Below are 14,579 nucleotides of genomic sequence, written 5' to 3'. Positions count from 1 at the left end.
TCTGACCTCGCCCTCCCTCCGCTGTTCTCCCCAGAATGGAACCACACCTCTGGCCATAGCCAAGCGCTTGGGCTACATTTCTGTAACAGACGTGCTCAAGGTTGTCACCGATGAAACCAGTGTCGCGGTACGTCTGCTCCTCCCCTGCACCCCTACCCCGGACACACACAGCCTGGCCGCAGGGCGCCCCTTGGGGTACCCCGGGAAAGGGAGCCTAGGTGTCCTAGGATTCCCGCGGGAAGCTCAGAGCCAAAAGAACTGGGGACGGGGCGCGGGGGGCGGGGCTCCTCCTTCATCAGGCGGGTCTTTACTGCCACCTAGCGGCCGGAGGAGTAGGGGCCGCCACCAGACCGGAGCGGGTAGCCCTGGATGGGACTGGGGGCAGGTACCAGGCGCCGGGAAGCTGGGGTTCCGTTCATCCCTCTGCGGTTCCTGCCAGACCCCAGAGACCCTCTTAGCTGTCATTTTCTTCATTTGGGACAAACATCCTTTGCCGTCTCCTTCCTGTCTCCACACTCATAACCAGGTAACTGCTGAATGGGTGAAAGGGCCCACTGCTGTGTTTGGGTTGAAGTCTTTGCTTTTTCTCCTTTTAGTTGGTCAGCGACAAGCACCGGATGAGCTTCCCCGAGACGGTGGATGAGATCCTGGACGTCTCTGAAGATGAAGGTACAGGCTGGGATCAACACCGCGTCCGGGTCAAGTCAGGCTGAAAGGGGTGCTCGGGGCTCTGAACACTCCGGTGGGGGGGACCCTGCTGTCGCCCCGGGGCACCTCACAGCATGCCCACCTCTGCCGACCTAGTAAGAGCTGGACAGAACCACGCTCTAAAGATGCTGTCCGTTATCCAAAAGACCCCTTTAATGTGATTTTAGAAGAAGGAAATCTACATCGCAGGGACTAAAATATAAAATCCCACAAAGTTTCACAAATACATGTGTGTCTGCCTATATCATACAAGGACTGTGATTCAACTCAGTCAACTCTCAGAGCTGTAAGGAGCTGTCATAAAATTCCACTTGGTGTGTTCCTTGTGCTTTGAACAAAGCTTGTTTCATTTAAAATCTGGAAGAATTGCTTTTCATAAGCTGCTCTTCTAACCACCCGCTGGGTCGACAGTCAGTCATTATGAAATGACTATAGTTTCAACTTCTGTGGCCACGGGTACTTATGGCATTTTTCGTGCCCCAGGCAAGCCTGTCTTCCCACTGAACTTGGAAGAGAAAGATCGTGATAAAAAAGGGTGGGGCTGGATCAGATTTCTCTCTGGCCCCTTGCATATCAGTAACCCAGGGGTCATGTAGTTTTGTCAGCTAGGCGATGAAAGCTCTCCTGTATCCCCTTTGATGATATGCCTCTTAATTTAACTGACTTCAATCCTATCCATCCTTAAACTTGGCTCTTCTTTGCTTTCCAGGAACTGCTCATATAACTATAATGGGTATGAAACACTTTCTGTTCCCTGTGGTCCATTCTCACAAGTGCATTTCACTCTAAGCAATCCAAGATCTCACTAATCCATCCCTGGTTTTCATAACAATCAGAGCTTGACTAAAACAGGAAATTTCCATCCGTAAGATCCGTGCCCTGGCGGGCGGCTCCAACCTGTCCATGTCTGTGTCTGTGCCCATGCCACTGTGTCTGTGATCATAACTGCATGAGCTGCTGTGATTCCATCCTGTCGGCTCCAGATCACAACGCCAGGACACACACTGCTGAGGGGCAGTAAAGGACCCTGCAAGGTCCAGGGCTCCAACTCCAGTTCAAGGAGGCGAGAGAAACAAAGAGGCAGTCTGGTTTGCAGACAGACTTTGAACCTCCTGGTGATGCGCTTAGGAAATAATGAGGGTTCAGCCGCCATGGTTATTAAAGTTCCTAGAGCCTCTCAAAATGGATGGGTTTGGTTCCACAGTTGTTTATTCTTCTGTTGCGTGTGGTGCGGAAAGAACAGAAGCACCTCTTTCTTTGGTGTCAGTGCACACGCCACAAGGGCTGTTTTGAAGTGGAACTTGTCAGGCAGAAAAAGTTCTTTTTTTTGATGGGACTGTTTTCTTCTCCAAAGCCTGGTGCAGACTAAGATATCAGGGGCTGGCTGCCCCGCTCCAGGTGCCAGGGCTGGAGGAACAGGGTCAGGGCTGGTTGAAGACGTTGCTATGGTCCTCCTGGAGCATCTGAGACCTTCCCCCACTCCTCGGGGTGAGCGTTGAGAAGAGCAGCAGATTCCCTCTTTTCTTTTGAAAAAGAAAGAGGGAATCTCCGTCCTGTCACTCACTTAAACTTGTGCGGTTTCAGGGGAAGAACTTGTTGGCTTCAAGGCTGAGAAGCAGGATACCAGGGATATAGATGAAGAGAAAGAGCTGCTGGATTTTGTGCCGAAGCTGGACCAAGTGTAAGTAATGCTCACGCCGAGGCAGGTCAAGGTCCACCCCGGGGACTGAGTAGGAAGATTCCAGAGCTGGAAGGTTCCAGGAAGGCCGAGCCCGGACGGAGCGCTGGTCCAGCACCTTAGGATAAGCTAGCCCTGCACCAGGGGTGCCAGGCAGGCGCAGAGGTCTCTCCTACCGCAAGCCACCCTCTCAGGGGTCCCTGCCCCCCACTGTTCCTTCTCTCCTCGCTCAGTCTCCATACCCCTCCCCCTCTCACACACTCAGCTTCTCACCAGAAAAAATCCACCAAGGGAGATTGCCATTAGAAACCATTGCCAAAAAAGGGCGGGGGGGGAAGTGTCATTATGGGATTATATGAAATCATGTGTGTGAAACTTTTGAAAATTGCAAAGCACTACAGAATTTTTAAAAGCTTTCATTCAATTAAAAGAATTTAAATAATAAAAAAAAGAAAGGAATTTTGCCAAGCTGGCCTCAGAGGCTGGCCACGTCCCTCCATTGGCCTGTCCATTAGGGAAGACCCATGGAGGGTTTGTGTCTGCCTGTGTTTCTCATTCCTCCCTGAGATGCTGTGAGCTATTGCGACGTGGGTGCATCGCCACACCCGGGGACTTTGTGAATGAATCTAAAAGTGACAACTTTCTAGAAACACTGAGCCCTCGGTATTTTCTGAAAAGACAGGCGTGTGCCAGCTTGGTCCCAGGGCTTATACAAAATAGGGCAATGGACCAAGGAGAAGGAAAACTATGATTAGTATTTACTGAACTTCGTTTAGAAAGAAACTTGAGACTCGGACCCTGACCACGGAGAACCTACAGATATATTGGTAGAATCAAAACACATACCCAGTGGACAGATCGTGACGCAGAATAAGATGTAATGGCCAGAGCGAGGGTTCCCTCACCAAGGGGTCGAAGGCTGCAGAACAGGGGTGGTGCATGCAGGAAGACTTCCTGGAGGAGGCAGGTCCTTCACTCAGCCAGGACAGTCAGGCTCTGGGGACAGGCATGGGGGCAGAGGGAGGAGGCTGGTCAGTGTGTGAAGGCCAGGATGTACCACATGTGCCAGTGGGATTCAGGTGGTGGCGAGCGGTCGGATCGGATAGGTGATCCTGGGGGTACAGAAGTGTTTCACTAAGGCCTTCCGTGGAAGAGGGGGGCTACTCATAAGGATCATCCCTTGATGTCCCAACGTTCTCGGCACACAGGGTGGAATCCCCAGCCATCCCTCGGATTCCTTGCGTCACACCTGAGACAGTGGTGATCAGATCTGAAGAGCCAGAGCAGGTAAGAAGCATCCTTTCTCTTACTTCCCCTTGGCAGGGAGCAGGTCCCCTGGACAGTGATTGTTTTGAGACGACCTGCAGGACAATAGGAACTCATAGCTGAGAGCTGGCAGCGTTTACCAAGCCCCGCAGGTCCCAGATTCCACGTGTTCTTGGTAGCACTTGTGCTGTCAGTGCTCTTATCCTAGCTGTTGATGATCTGGGTCTCCGAGAGCCGAAGGGCGTTTGGGACACCCTCACGCTGGTCTCAGTGGGGCTGAGAACTGGCTCCAGAAGTTTTGGCTCCAAAGCCCATGTTCTCGGGGCCACAGCCCCTGAGCACACGCCTTATGCACCTGTTGGGGCCAAGGGTCCCGGCGCCAGAGAGGGAGCCTGAGGCTGCATTTGCACTCTGTGAAGCTGCGGGCGGCTCTGGAACTCTGAGCTTTTTTTCTTTCACGTCCATAAAAAAAGGGGACAGTTTCTGCCTCACCTTCCTCAAGGGATTACCGGGAGCTTAAAATACCAATACAGATGGAAAGAGGACGTCAAGGAGAGCTGTTCCCGGCGTGGGCTGTTACTCATTACAATACCCTATTTTGTGGCTTCCCTGGATGCCACCTGAATTTGTCTCCAAGATCGGTGGGATGGTTTAAAACAATGTAATTCCTCTTGGTTTAATTTTAGGCCATTTGGCACTTTGTCACCTGGGCAAAGGGGTTTTCTAGGGTAAAAAGAAAGCAGTGTGGTATTTGAAGGTTGGGACCGGCCACGCTGAGGCCCGATCACCGAGCCGGGCTTGTCCGTTTTCCAGCTGAGGCTGGTCTCTTCCCCTGCCACTGAAGGCACGCGCATCCCCTCGACCCGAAAGTGGAGCCAGAGGGAGGCGGCTGTGACGCCGTCCAATCCGCCGTTCCACCCTCGGGCACATCATAGTGGTGTGACGTTGGTGTCACGCCCCGGGTGACATTTGGGAGACCCGGTCAAACGTGGCCCTGGGGCTGCAGTGGCACGTTCCCCGGGGGCCGCCGAAGACGACAGTGAGAAGGTCCGAGCGGACCCGGGTCTTGCTGTTCCCTGGCCAACCGTGCCCTGAGTCCTTGCCTAAGTCATGAACCCGAGGCATGAACCTGGGTCTCCTGGCGTCCCGCTGTGCCCCGTCTGGGGTGGGAGGATGTGGGAGGAGACGGTCCAGCTGGGGAGGGGCTCAGAGTGCAGGGAGGGTGACTACCGCAGGGCCCAGCTGTGTGGTGGGAGCCCTTCCAGATCAGCGCCTCCTACGCTGGGCCCCTTGGTTCACGGCTGAGCCTCCCCGACCTTGGCCGAGACCATCAGCCGTGGCCCGGGGGTGACAGGACAGCTGGCCTTTGTCCCCTCTGCAGGCGTCTAAGGAGTATGATGAAGACTCGCTGATCCCCAGCAGCCCGGCCACAGAGACCTCAGACAACATCAGCCCGGTGGCCAGCCCTGTGCACACAGGGTGAGTGGCCTGGGAGGGGCTGGCAGCTCTGGCCCTGCTTGCCCACCCAGGAGAAGCCAACACGGACCCGCTGTGCCCTAGGTTCCTGGTGAGCTTCATGGTGGACGCCCGCGGGGGCTCCATGCGGGGCAGCAGGCACAATGGCCTGAGGGTGGTGGTCCCGCCCCGGACGTGCGCAGCACCCACTCGCATCACCTGCCGCCTGGTGAAGCCCCAGAAGCTGCCCACGCCGCCCCCGCTGGCCGAGGAGGAGGGCCTGGCCAGCAGGGTCATCGCCTTGGGCCCCACGGGAGTCCAGTTCCTGAGGTGAGAGGTCACTCCCATGCCCCCGACCTGTCCCTGCTGCGCTGCGACCACGCAGCCCCAGCCCAGCCCGGGCAGAGGGGAGGCGAGCCTGCAGCCCGCACCCGTGTTCTCTGTGTCCTGACCGGTCAGAGCCAGGGGTCCATGTGTTCCTTCCACGGCCTGTTCTAGGTACACGTAGGAGTCTGTTCCCCAGGGGGAGCTTAACGCCCTCAGCGCCTGTGTGACACTAGAGGGGGGATGAAGATGGCCACTTTCGGGGCCCCCAGGGTTTGATTATTTAAGCTCTGAAACGGTCTTCCTAGAAGGCGGCCCTGCAGCATGGCCCCCAAGGACAGGACTGATGGTTTCAGAGGCTCCCTCCTCACCTTTCCCGCAGCAGAAGGGCTTCTCCTTGGAGCTCTGCATCCCTCAGGCGCCACGGGCTCTGTGTTGGAACGGGTCTTGCCCAGGAGGCCCTGCCCTCCCATCTCCATCCACGGCCTGTCCCCGCTGCCAAGCTTTCATCCACCGATTGTAAAGCAGCTGTGAAACGCTTTCACGTTGACTTCCCCTTCACATGTAGTCCTCAAAGCCGTCCTCCCAAGGAAATGTCCTTTCACACACTGACACGGGAGGAAGCTGAGGCTCAGAGGGGTTGGGTCGCCCGTCTAGGACGTCAGGCGGGCCCTCGGGCTCAGGTCCAGGGGCAGCTTTATTCTGCTGAGCCTCGGCCGTGTGGCCATGGCAGGAGAGCCCCCTGTGAACTGAGGTTGGGGCCTGGTGGGTAGCTAGAGGGTCCGGGGGTGGGGGTTCTCTGGGACCTGAGGCGGGTCTATCGGACTGTGAGGACCAGGCTGCAGACGGGACAGCCTCTTTCCAGGCAGGACCCGGCTACTCTTCCCTACTGAGCCCATGGCTGCCGCCCACACGGCACGCACACCTGCGTCCGGGCCCCTCTCCACTGTCCCCTGTCCCCCCAGCCCTGTCATCGTGGAGGTCCCCCACTTCGCCTCCCAAGGCCGTGGGGACCGCGAGCTCGTGGTGCTGCGGAGTGAAAACGGCTCCGTGTGGAAGGAACACAAGAACCGCTACGGAGAAAGCTACCTGGATCAGATCCTCAATGGGATGGACGAAGGTGCGCGAGCCCCAGGGATCCGGAGCACAGCCCTCCTCCTGGAGGACGGGGTTTGGGGTTGCACTTTGGGGTGGGCTGTCGGGGTCTCCTGGAGTGTGGGACCCCCTGAGAGGCTAGACGTGGCCCAGCTCCGGCGCCCGGGCCCCTGCAGCCTGGTGTCCTGTGCAGGACCCCCTGGGCCAGGACCTTTCTCCTTCCAGGTGGCCCAGCCTCCTGCCCCTGCCGGGGCCTGGGGAGGGGGCGCCAGAGTGGGGATCAGGGGCCCTGGGAAGCCACCATGGTGATGGGCGGGCACGGGCCTGTGGTTGCAGAGCTGGGGAGCCTGGAGGAGCTGGAGAAGAAGAGGGTCTGCCGCATCGTTACCACCGACTTCCCCTTGTACTTCGTGATTATGTCAAGGCTCTACCAGGACTACGACACCATCGGCCCCGAGGGGGGCTCCCTGAAAAGCACGCTCGTCCCCCTGGTGCAGGCCACCTTCCCAGAAAATGCTGTCACCAAGAAAGTGAAGCTGGCCCTGCAGGTGACACAGCCTCTCCTTACCTGCTGGGGCCCCATCACCTGGACCGGGTTCAGGGATGGAAGGCGTCAGGGCGCTCAGAGATGACCCTCCTCCCCAGGACATCTCCACCCGTTGGTCTAGGGCCTGAAAAGTCCCATTAGAGCCCTGACCTTGAAGCTCAGAAGAAAGTTGGGTGGGTGAGATAGGGCAGACGCCCTGGTAACTTGCAGAAAACCCCAGATAACGTGTTAAACCACAGGCTTAGCGTGAGGGGAAGCCACTTGGCTTCCTGGAGAGGTGCCTGAAGCAGAGCAAGGCCCCCGGGAGTGGGGAGCAGCAAGGAGATGGGGACGGGGGCTCAGAGAGGACAGCCGGGCTGGCCGTCAGCAGGAGCGGGACCCGCCCCGGGAGCCTTCGCACCTGCCTGGACAGCCGCTCTCTTCCTCCGTCCATGAGCCCCTCTGCTGCTCCGGGGCTGAGTGTGCCCCCTCGGCACTTCACAGGCCCAGCCCGTACCCGATGAGCTGGTCACCAAACTCCTGGGCAACCAGGCCACGTTCAGCCCCATTGTCACCGTGGAGCCGAGGCGCCGCAAGTTCCACCGCCCCATCGGGCTTCGCGTCCCACTGCCGCCCTCCTGGACGGATAACCCTCGGGACAGCGGGGAGGGAGACACCACCAGCCTGCGGCTGCTCTGCAGCGTCATTGGTGAGCGGTGCCCCCGCCCCGCCCCGCCTTCTGGGCAGCAGCTCCTTCCACGACACCTGGGGAGACGGGAGGACACAGAGCTAGGGAGTGATGGGCTCCTCGGAGGGACGAGCAGCTGCGTCCGCGTAGAGCTGCCTTGTCCCCGAAGAGCCCTCTGACCCCGGAGGAGGGCTGCTGCGAGGGGAGGGGCGGAGGGGTAGGTGTGCTCTCGGGGCCACGGCCGGGTGTGCACGTCCCGCGTTGGCTTCTGGAGACGGTCCCCCAAGCCCTTTCTACTGCTGTCACAGGAGGGACAGACCAGGCCCAGTGGGAAGACATCACGGGGACCACCAAGCTCATGTACGCCAACGAGTGCGCCACCTTCACCACCAACGTCTCTGCCAGGTGACACCCCGCCTGCCCGGCGCCATGGGTCCCCGGGCCCCGCGTGAGGGGGCAGCGCTGTCCCCATGGGTGGCCATGCTTAGGCCGTCACCTGCCCACCCCACCACCGGGGCTGTCAGAGAGGCCACCGCCCGGCTTACAGGCCATTGGATGGGGGAGACGCTCCCCCTCAGGCACTTAGGGACAGGCTCACGGCTGCCCTCTTTTCAGGTTCTGGCTGTCGGACTGCCCTCGGACGGCTGAAGCTGTGAACTTCGCCACCCTGCTGTACAAGGAGCTCACCGCGGTGCCCTACATGGCCAAGTTTGTCATTTTCGCCAAGATGAACGACCCCCGAGAAGGGCGACTGCGCTGCTACTGCATGACGACGGATGACAGGGTGGACAAGACGCTGGAGCAGCACGAGAACTTCGTGGAGGTGGCCCGGAGCAGGGACATAGAGGTAGGGCCTGGCCCCCCTGGGCTCCTGTCTCGTGGCCCGGAGCAGGGACACAGAGGTAGGGCCTGGCCCCCCTGGGCTCCTGTCTCGTGGCCCGGAGCAGGGACACAGAGGTAGGGGCCTGGCCCCCCTGGGCTCCCGTCTTGTGGCCCGGAGCAGGGACATAGAGGTAGGGCCTGGCCCCCCTGGGCTCCTGTCTCGTGGCCTGGAGCAGGGACACAGAGGTAGGGCCTGGCCCCCCTGGGCTCCTGTCTCGTGGCCTGGAGCAGGGACACAGAGGTAGGGGCCTGGCCCCCCTGGGCTCCTGTCTCGTGGCCCGGAGCAGGGACATAGAGGTGGGGCCTGGCCCCCCTGGGCTCCTGTCTCGTGGCCCGGAGCAGGGACACAGAGGTAGGGCCTGGCCCCCCTGGGCTCCTGTCTCGTGGCCCGGAGCAGGGACATAGAGGTAGGGCCTGGCCCCCCTGGGCTCCCGTCTCGTGGCCCGGAGCAGGGACACAGAGGTAGGGCCTGGCCCCCCGGGGCTCCCGTCACGTGGCCCGGAGCAGGGACACAGAGGTAGGGCCTGGCCCCCCTGGGCTCCCGTCTCGTGGCCCGGAGCAGGGACACAGAGGTAGGGCCTGGCCCCCCTGGGCTCCCGTCTCGTGGCCCGGAGCAGGGACACAGAGGTAGGGGCCTGGCCCCCCTGGGCTCCCGCCTTGTGGCCCGGAGCAGGGACACAGAGGTAGGGGCCTGGCCCCCCTGGGCTCCCGTCTTGTGGCCCGGAGCAGGGACACAGAGGTAGGGGCCTGGCCCCCCTGGGCTCCTGTCTCGTGGCCCGGAGCAGGGACACAGAGGTAGGGCCTGGCCCCCCTGGGCTCCCGCCTCGCGGGCAGCCGGCGCCTTTGGGACCCAGGGCTATCAGGAGGGCGGCCTCTGCAAAGGGGCTCCTGAGCCATGTCCCTTTAAGAAGCATCAGCGGGAAGCTTCCCCAGAGCCGAGGGACACCATGTGGGTCAAGGAGAGAGCAGGCTGTCAGCCCAGTGATTTGTGGTGCTAGGAGCTGACATTTATTAAAGTTCTTACACCCCAGGTACTTTTAAAAGTGCTTGAGTGGGACTTCCCTGCCCATCCCCTGGTTAAGACTCCGCACTTCCACTGCAGGGGTCACGGGTTCAATCCCTGGTCAGGGAACTAAGATCCCGCGTGCCGCACCGTGTGGCCCCAAAGCAAAAAGTGCTTGAGTGGCGTCATCTCCCCTGATTCTCATAACTGTGTGTCCTTTTGTTATCCCCCGTTTACAGATGAGGAAACCGAGACTGAGGGAGGTTAAGCAACTTGCCCAAGGTCACACAGCTAAGTAAATGGCAGAGAAAGGATTTGTCCCAGGAGTCTGACCACAGAGCCCACTTTCCCTGCCACGCCAGGGGTTTTGCAGCACCCAGATGAGGAAGCAGGGGAGGGGCTGGGCAGATGGGGGAGCAGTAAAGAACGGGGACTAGGTTTGAACCTGTTACCCATCCCAGGGTCCTCACTCAGGTTAAGATGTGTGACAAAGCAGGACCTTTCTGAAGATCTGGCCTCAGAGGCTGTGCTGAGCCTTCTGGGGGCTCGGAGGGCCCGGAAGAAGGACCACAGGGCTGGGACCTGCCTCTAATGCTGTTTTGGGCACTAACCAGTCTCCTTGGGCCTCAGTTTCCTCCACTGTCAAATGGGTTCACGATAACGTCTCAGTTGAAAGCATTATATACACAGTAGGGATCATTATATCATGGGTGAGATTAAACCACAACGTGGTCCTCCTGGCACTCATATAAAGTAAACATGGTTGGATGGTGTTAAAAGAGATCAATGTGTTTCAGAAGCCATATTGTGATTTCCTAGTGGAATTCTAGAGTATTCTGACAGCAACGCTGACCAACCATGCAGGGACACATGAAGAGTCCTGCTTACTATAAACTCCTCTGAAGGAAGGAAGCATCCACCATAACCTTTCCGAAACAGCCAGTGGGGCCTCCCAGAGCACGGCCCCTGGGGGGTCGTGGGGAAGCAGAGACGGGAGCGGACAGGCGGGCCCGGGCATCTGGGCATTGCTCCTGACCAGCTGCGTTTGCTTTCCCTTTCCTGCAGGTTTTGGAAGGAATGCCCCTCTTCGCAGAGCTCTCCGGGAACCTGGTGCCCATCAAGAAGGCCGCGCAGCAGCGGAGTTTCCTCTTCCAGTCTTTCCGGGAGAGCCGGTTGGCCATTCCTGTCAAGGTGCGGCCTCCTCTCGCCCACCCCTCGCCCGGGTCTAGAAGTCCGGGAGGTGGAGAGTTCTGAGCCAGCTGGGCTGGTGGCCAGTGGGGCGGCCCCTGACTCTCCCTTTTGTGTGACCGAGTCTAGGTGAGGGACAGCAGTCGAGATCCAGCAGGGTCCTTGTCATTCCTGCGCAAGGCGATGAAGTACGAGGACACGCAGCACATCCTCTGCCACCTAAACATCACCATGCCACCCTGCACCAAGGTGAGCGCCCTGCCGGGACTGTCAGCCGAACCGGTGGAGAAAGGCCCTGGGCTCTCCCCCGACACGGGCTGTGGCCTAGCCCTTCCCGCAAAGCTCGGGAACAAACGTCAGGGTGTGAGGGCGACGCGCGTGTTTACACCGAGGCCCCGAGCTCCCCAGGACGCCCCTTCCAGGACGTTGGAAGGCGAGGCCTGACAACCGGGTGGCCGGTGGCTCAAGGTGTCCCAGCCACGTCAGGGCTCTTTTGGAGCCTCTTTTTCCTCTACTTACTTGTCTTGCCCAGGCCCTCAGAGAAGGGAAGCCTGGTGTCTCAGCCCTGCGCTCGCCCAGGGCTCTGAGCTCAGCAGAGGTGTGGGCACCAAGCGTCACTGGTGCCTGGGAGCAGCTGAGTCTCCGCTGCGCTGGAGGGAGGGTCTCTCTTGCTGGTGTCGTCCTGTCAGTTTCATCATCAGCCTTTCATGCCGAACTAGACAAACAAGGTCACATCCAGATATCTGAGGCTCGTTTTCTCCTTTCTGTCTGAGGACTAGGGAGAACCGACTTCCCTTTCACAGGCGGGTTTCCCACAGCCTTGAACAAGCATCCCGGTGCTTTGCCACAGCGTGCGAAGGCTTGGGCATCAAAAACCGGTCTTTTGAGCAGAAAGGAATCCAAAAAGAAAAACTTTTTTAAAAATTCAAACTCCAGCTCCACCCACTTACTAGCTGAGTTACCTTGGGCGGGTTAGTCTGCCCTCTGGGTCTCAGTTTCCTCCTCCCCGGTGAGATGGGAGGAATGATGGTACCTACCTCATAGGGAGTTGTGTCCATCAAGCAGGGCCTGGCACGTGATGAGGGCCGTGTGAGCTTATCCTTAATGATAATAATAATAAAGTACGTTAAGACTCCCTCTCGCCCCCCCTCTGCCCACACTTCTACCCTGTGTGTCGAGGCTCCAGGCAGTGCAGCTGCCCATCGCCTGCCAGGCCAGGCGTCCTCCCCGCCTGCACCCACAGCGCTCTTTCCTGGTCTCTCTCTGGCAGGGCAGTGGAGCCGATGACCGGAGGAGGACCCTGACGCCACTGGCCCTGAGATACAGCATCCTCAGCGAGTCCACATTGGGTACCAACCTCTCTGTGACTCTCTGTGCTCACTCCCTTCCCGGGGGCGGTGAGGGAGGCAGCGTCCCCTCACCCCGACGGGAGCTCCGAGCTGACACCATTGGCTCAGCCCTTGGCTGGGGTCTCCACTGACCCTCGCAGGCCTAGCCAGCAATCGGGTGGACATGGAGCGGGCCCCGAGCCCCTCTGAGGTCCCTCGCCCACGCCTGTCGGCTCTGTGTCCCGCCAAGGCTACTAAATGGAACGCGATGCTTCCCCCCAGGTGTCCTCAGCGGCGCAGACCGGGCTGACATGAAGATGGCTACTATATCAGAGCACCTGGGCCTCAGCTGGGCCGGTGAGTGGGGCAATTGGGGCAGAAGAGCACTTTGCCTGTCTACACCTACCTCTGCACCTCCTCTCCGCTAAAGGGCAGCTGGTGAAGGCGTTTCTAAACCTCTTCCCTCCACCGGTGTGCCCCTGATCTGGGATTGTCGCCATGGTTTACCAATAGAGGGGGGCTCCCTCCCTCCCCCACTTCTCTCTGGTTTTCCTTTTTAGAAACTCAACTGCAGACGTTACAGGAGACCTTAGCATGGATCCAGGCTGCCCATTTTACAGATGGGGAGGCTGAGACCTAGCTAACTGGGGGGACTTCAGTTGTGCAGTGAGTTAGTGACAGAGCCCTGCAAAGCCAGCAAACCGAGAACACAAACAAGGAAACAAAAAACGCGCGTCCCGCCTGCCTGCCACCGCCCCGGCCCCGCACATGCGCGTCCCGCCTGCCTGCCACCGCCCCGGCCCCGCACACGCCGCTGGCCCCACAGGCTGGCGTGGCTGAGGGAAGGGAGGGAAGAAGATCAAGTCTGGACGTTTTTCATTTGTCATCTCTGGCCGTGGCTGAAGTCATACACGAGCCCCGTCCACCATGAGAGGAGACCTGACGCAACTGAGGCGGTGACAGCTCAGGCTGCGTCCTACTCAGTCGCAGGCCCTGTGACTTAATCCCCACTTTCCTGTGAGATTTTGGATGAACAGGCCCCCTTCACTCAGCCACCTGCAGAGAGGGCTTCAGACAAGCTCGGAAACCTTAGCAGTAACTTCCTGGAAGGCGGCGTGGCGGAGCTCACAGTAGAAGTTGAGACTGCTCCTCCTTTAAGCCCGAAAAGCACATCTGCTGCTGCTTCTTGGTTTTGTGTGTGTTTGTGTGTGTGGCTTGTATGTGGTGTGTGTGAGAGATGTGGTATGTGTGGTGTGTATGTGTGTGGCTTGTGTGTTGTGTGTGGGTGTGCATATGTGATGCATGTGGTGTGTGTGAGTGTGTATGTGTGGTGTGTGTGAGTGTATGTGTGGTGTGTGTGTGTGGTGTGTGTGAGTGTGTGTGTGGTGTGTGTGAGTGTGTGTGTGTGTGTGTGTGTGTGTGTGTGTGTGGAGGGGGTACATGCATATGCTGATTCTCACCATCAGTTTCCCCTCTGGTCTTCCTCATCCTTGAAATGAGACTCCGATGCTGTTCTCTCATCTAAAGCACCTGAGAGAAATAACAATAAAAATCACGGGAGGGGAAGAGCTAGCATTCTGTATTGCCTTGCATTTAGATGGGAAATTGTATTTTCATTTTAAATGTGAATAACGCCTTTCCGGGAAGAAACGTAAACACAGTAATGCATTTCCATTATAACTGCTTCTCCCGGGAAAGGCAGTGGCATGCAGCGCAGACCACAGCACCGAGGGAGTCAGTGGGTCCGTCCCTCTCCCGCTGTGGCCCCAGCCTGTCCTGTGACCTTGGATAAGTGGCTCAGTCTCATTCATTCAATACCTATTTACTCTCCTGGGCACATGCCTCCTCCTGGCTCGTTCCCGGGGGATACAACAGTGTAAGTGTCAGCATTTCACCAGGTATTCCTTGGGAAGAAGGAATACCGAATCCAGAGGGAGACTGCTCTTTATCTCCTGGTCCCTGCCGGGCGCCCCACTCCACGCGCGGGCTCGGGGGCCGGGGCTGGGCTCTGGCTGGGCTCACACCCGGTCTTCGTTCTTTGTGCGCAGAGCTGGCCCGCGAGCTGCAGTTCAGCGTGGATGACATCAACAGGATCCGCGTGGAGAACCCCAACTCCTTGCTGGAGCAGAGCGTGGCCTTGTTGAACCTCTGGGTCATCCGTGAAGGCCAAGATGCAAAGAGTCAGTACCGATGGGCTGGGGAGCCTTCTCTCCCCAAAGCCTGTGCCAGGACCTCTTCTCACCAAGTAGTTCTCCCTCCAAATTCCCTGGGTGGTGTTGGCCTTTGGAACCAATCTCTTCTGCACACTCTGTCTCACACATACATACACGCACAGTCACGCACACATGCACCCCTCAGGATCCCTGGTCTTCTGGGCAAGGCTGCCGGGAGGGGATTTTGGAGAATCTTGGCCGTGATCTCTTCCCATCCTCAGAATG

The 14,579-nt window shown here is 58.7% G+C and overlaps 1 protein-coding gene across 1 annotated transcript in view; it reads left to right on the top strand.

Annotated features, from left to right (window-relative positions):
- The window catches only part of ANK1 (ankyrin 1), a 98,513-nt gene that overhangs the window by 51,725 nt on the left and 32,209 nt on the right, over window positions 1-14,579 (top strand). Inside the window, exons 21-36 of the mRNA XM_033848812.2 lie at window positions 35-127; window positions 597-669; window positions 2,293-2,389; window positions 3,595-3,673; window positions 5,034-5,131; window positions 5,213-5,437; window positions 6,397-6,551; window positions 6,863-7,074; window positions 7,557-7,761; window positions 8,049-8,145; window positions 8,356-8,587; window positions 10,691-10,816; window positions 10,943-11,062; window positions 12,084-12,162; window positions 12,424-12,498; window positions 14,190-14,321. Coding sequence (XP_033704703.2) covers window positions 35-127; window positions 597-669; window positions 2,293-2,389; window positions 3,595-3,673; window positions 5,034-5,131; window positions 5,213-5,437; window positions 6,397-6,551; window positions 6,863-7,074; window positions 7,557-7,761; window positions 8,049-8,145; window positions 8,356-8,587; window positions 10,691-10,816; window positions 10,943-11,062; window positions 12,084-12,162; window positions 12,424-12,498; window positions 14,190-14,321 — 2,098 coding nt within the window. The remainder of the gene's footprint in view (window positions 1-34; window positions 128-596; window positions 670-2,292; window positions 2,390-3,594; window positions 3,674-5,033; window positions 5,132-5,212; window positions 5,438-6,396; window positions 6,552-6,862; window positions 7,075-7,556; window positions 7,762-8,048; window positions 8,146-8,355; window positions 8,588-10,690; window positions 10,817-10,942; window positions 11,063-12,083; window positions 12,163-12,423; window positions 12,499-14,189; window positions 14,322-14,579) is intronic.

This window comes from Tursiops truncatus, chromosome 21 (assembly GCF_011762595.2).
Source record: "Tursiops truncatus isolate mTurTru1 chromosome 21, mTurTru1.mat.Y, whole genome shotgun sequence".
In the NCBI taxonomy this organism is placed as follows: Eukaryota; Metazoa; Chordata; class Mammalia; order Artiodactyla; family Delphinidae; genus Tursiops; species Tursiops truncatus.
This window is presented reverse-complemented; position numbering and strand designations above follow the sequence as displayed.